Genomic DNA, 3,581 nt, shown 5'->3' on the forward strand with positions numbered 1-3,581 from the left:
CGAAGTCTTGGGCTCTCTAGTGTCTGGCTCTTTACCCACAGTGGTGCTTTATTTTCACGTTATTTACAAAAGAGAAAGGATTGCTAGAAATGCTGTTAAAAATAATAAAATTAAGAATAAAAATAAAGAATAATAGTAAATAAGAAAATCAATAAAGACAGTAATAAATAGGAAAATAAATAAGAAAATAACTCATTTGCCTGGCAGACATCTGCATGGATTTGTCCATTCTAGCTGGGGAAAGGCATTGCAGAGCCTGTCCCTGAGCCCTCTCCGCGCTGCAATGCCTTTCCTCCCAGCAGAGCTCTGGTCTATACTGGGCTAGATTTAAAATGCATTGAGAGTCGTGCACCTGAAAATAGCGGAGATGCTCACTGCATGGGCTGGCTTCCTAGGATCACTTTCAGCTGTGAAGGGTGATGTTACTGTGCATCCGCTACACAGATAATTTGGATTTGATGAATATCTTTTGTCCAGCAAAGCCCAGGCTTTAAAGAATTTGTTTCCTTCCTTTTCAGAAGAGCCAAACGGAGCCCAGGCCCCTCCAGTTAGGGAGCCTGGTGTTGCTCTGGGTTGACCGGAGGGGTCCTGCTCCCCCCAGCCCCAAGGATTCACGCCCCCCAGCAAATTTAATGCAGTGCAGGGCGGCTCTTCGCTGCACGGAGAGTGCCTCCCTCATCCCCTCCAGCCTCAAAATTAAGCCGGTTAAATCAAAATGCAGCATCCCACGGCGGAGCAAATGGCAAGGGGAGAGGCGTGCTGGAATCCTGGTGCTCAGCCCCCCAGGCTCGGTTATTTGGGGGTCCCAGGAAGAGCAGGGTGGGGGGGCTGAGCTCATTTTTAGCCTCTGTGTTCACAGCACTTACCCCATGTTAAGCAAAAGGGAGCAAAGCCCAGGGATGGCGGGGATGCCTCCGCCGCCTCCTGCCAGCCTTCCTAATGTGTGGTTTTTTTTTTTCTTTTGCAGGCCTATACAATTCAGGGACAATACGCCATTCCACACCCGGATGTGAGTTTTACCCTAATTTTTCTTATACCCTTTTATGTCACCTGCATGCTACCGTTAATTCACAGAATATTAATATTAGACAATAATATTAATAGCATATTTTCAAAGTAACTGGCCGTGTGTAGTATCTGTAATACCTTGAATAGCCTTTTATCCTGATAGTACTAAACTTTATTCATTCTGAGGACTTGGCCTGACGCTAAATTGTTCGCATTGTTCAGTGCTATCCCTTTGTTCTGAGACAAACCATCCTCTATGCATTTTGTGCCTCAAAATGATCAAAAACATGCAAAGGAAGGGGAAATTTAAAAAAAAAAAAAAAAAGAAAGAAAGACTTTTCCTTCGATTTCGGCTCCTTGGTGCGGAGACAGGCACCGCTCGGGCTTGAGGCACAGAGGGGTTTTGCTGATGCTCGGATGCTCCTGCTCAGGGTGGGTCATGGAGCCAGAGCATGTATGCGGGGTGACATGTAGGGAACATCTGCTGGCATGTCTGCACGTAAAAGTACTGACAGAAATAGAAGACGAGTCTATTGTAAAGGATTTCTCGATTAAAAGCAGCAGCGAAGCACTGCAACGCCAGCAGCTCTGTGCTTGGCTTCTGGGGTCGACACGTGCCAGGGAGCTCTTGGGAAAAAGCTGAGATTTTCCTAAATGTGGTTCAGAGGGGAGAAAATACCCGGCGAATCCCACTGCAGAGTCTTCTTCTTGCTGGCATGCCTGTGAATCAGGGGTCCGGGGCAGGGGCTGAGCACAAAGTGCTGCCCTAGGGACGCGGCTTTGTTGTACGTGATGTGGACTGGGTGGAATGGTTTGGGTGGAAACCCTTCTCCAGCCCTCCCCCACATGGGAAGGGGATGGTGTAGCTCGGTGTTTTTCATTCAGATGGGTGGGTTGGGTATTAAATTGTGGGATTACTTTTTGCACGATTGAGAAGGGGGCAAGGCTGTCCGACACCACCCAGTTAGGAGCTGGAGGTTGGATTTGGATCTTAGGAGCAGTGATTTCACCCAATTTAGTGGAGTCTTCGGCTTTCCATACGACACCACGGTGCATCTACTTTGAATAGCCTGATGTGATGGTTGCTCAGAAATATTCTTAATTCACTTTTGCTCCCCAAGAGAAATATAAAGAAATAAACCTGCATATTTAGCAAGGGTAGATCAATATATTTGTTGTCTCCATTCTCCTTTGCAAGCAGTGGTGACAGTGTAGTGTTTTCCTTATTATACTCCTCTGATTGTCAGGATTAAAATACATTTGATATGTTTGCTGTCTGCGTTTGCCCTACTCCCAGCAGATTTGCTGAGACCTGGAAAAAGTTGTTGGTACAGGGGCTACATCCTCCATCCTTCCTCTCATAGCCCTCTCACAAGGGTCGGTCGTTTTAAACACTGCTCGGTGCTGAAACCAGGCTTGAATGTGATTTTAGGGCATCGCCCTTGCTCTTGCAGGTGTTTGTGTTTAGTGGATGCCTTTTGCAGACCCGTGACTGCAGAGCAGGCAGAATTTCCAATGCCAAAGCTGAAATGAAAGCTCCTGCCTTGAGTTTTCTCCCCTGGGGAAAAAACCTACCAAGGTTAGCTAGGAGTTTTGGCTCCCAAAGGTCTTCAGGCATTGCTCAGATACTTGTATTGGTTGGGATGGGATGTTGGAGGTACCTGCCTTGGCGAAATCCACGGTGGGAGATGAAAGGATGGCCATGGCAGCTGACAGCTGGGGACACTCAGGAGTGAAATAAATGTTAAGCGCTCTCAGGTTTTTGCTTTCAGCTTCTTCCAGGAAACTGGAGAGGAGCTGTTTCGGGAACTGCAAGCATCCATGTAGCAGGTTTTACTTAAATACTTAGGTGTAGCCATCCTCTCCTCCTGTAGGATTTTTTTATTGCTGTTATTGTGGATCTTTGCTAAATACCACTGTCTTAAAAATATGCTGGATCAGTATAAGAAAATATTTTGGTGTTTCCCCCATTGGGTGAAGCAGGACCCCTGCCCTGGGGTTTGAGCCCAGGAAGGTCTGCCTCCATGGTGCTCCTCGGCAGCTCCAGCAAAGACGCAGGAGGTTTTATCTGGAGTCCTGCTGGTGGGACCAGTTGGAACAAGGAGTTCCACAACTAATTTGGTAGACAACAGGATAATTCCGAAATTAAGAATCCATAGATGCTGATGTCCCTGCTACCTGCAGTGGCATGCCCGGTCCAAACCAGAGCTGACTGTGTTGCAGCAGGAACCCACCGTAGGATGATTTCGGCATATTTCCTGGGCTCTCCTGGGGGGAAGCCCTCCCGCCAAAGCCAATGGGTCCTGGATGTCCTCACGCCTCTGCCAGGAAGGGCTCCTTGGGTACCTCTCTGGGGTCTCGCAGGCATTCCCCATCCCCGCTGCATCCCTCCAGCCTCCCCTCCAGTGTGCGCAACCCCCCAGGTACCCAGCGCTTCCCCCTCGCCGCTGCTGGCCAGCCCTCCCCGCGCTCCCTCCCCAGCCATGCTGCAGGAGCAAGGAGGTTTTTGAGTAATTATTTACTCCCCCCCCCCCCCCCAAAAAAAAATCAAAAAAGGGGAACCCCCCCCTCCC

The 3,581-nt window shown here is 48.7% G+C and overlaps 1 protein-coding gene across 1 annotated transcript in view; it reads left to right on the plus strand.

Moving 5' to 3' along the window:
- PCBP1 (poly(rC) binding protein 1) overlaps nt 1-3,581 on the plus strand; it is a 16,184-nt gene that overhangs the window by 7,450 nt on the left and 5,153 nt on the right. Inside the window, exon 8 of the mRNA XM_010076053.1 lies at nt 968-1,009. Coding sequence (XP_010074355.1) covers nt 968-1,009 — 42 coding nt within the window. The remainder of the gene's footprint in view (nt 1-967; nt 1,010-3,581) is intronic.

Source organism: Pterocles gutturalis, unplaced genomic scaffold (assembly GCF_000699245.1).
Source record: "Pterocles gutturalis isolate BGI_N339 unplaced genomic scaffold, ASM69924v1 scaffold9073, whole genome shotgun sequence".
Classification (NCBI taxonomy): domain Eukaryota; kingdom Metazoa; phylum Chordata; class Aves; order Pterocliformes; family Pteroclidae; genus Pterocles; species Pterocles gutturalis.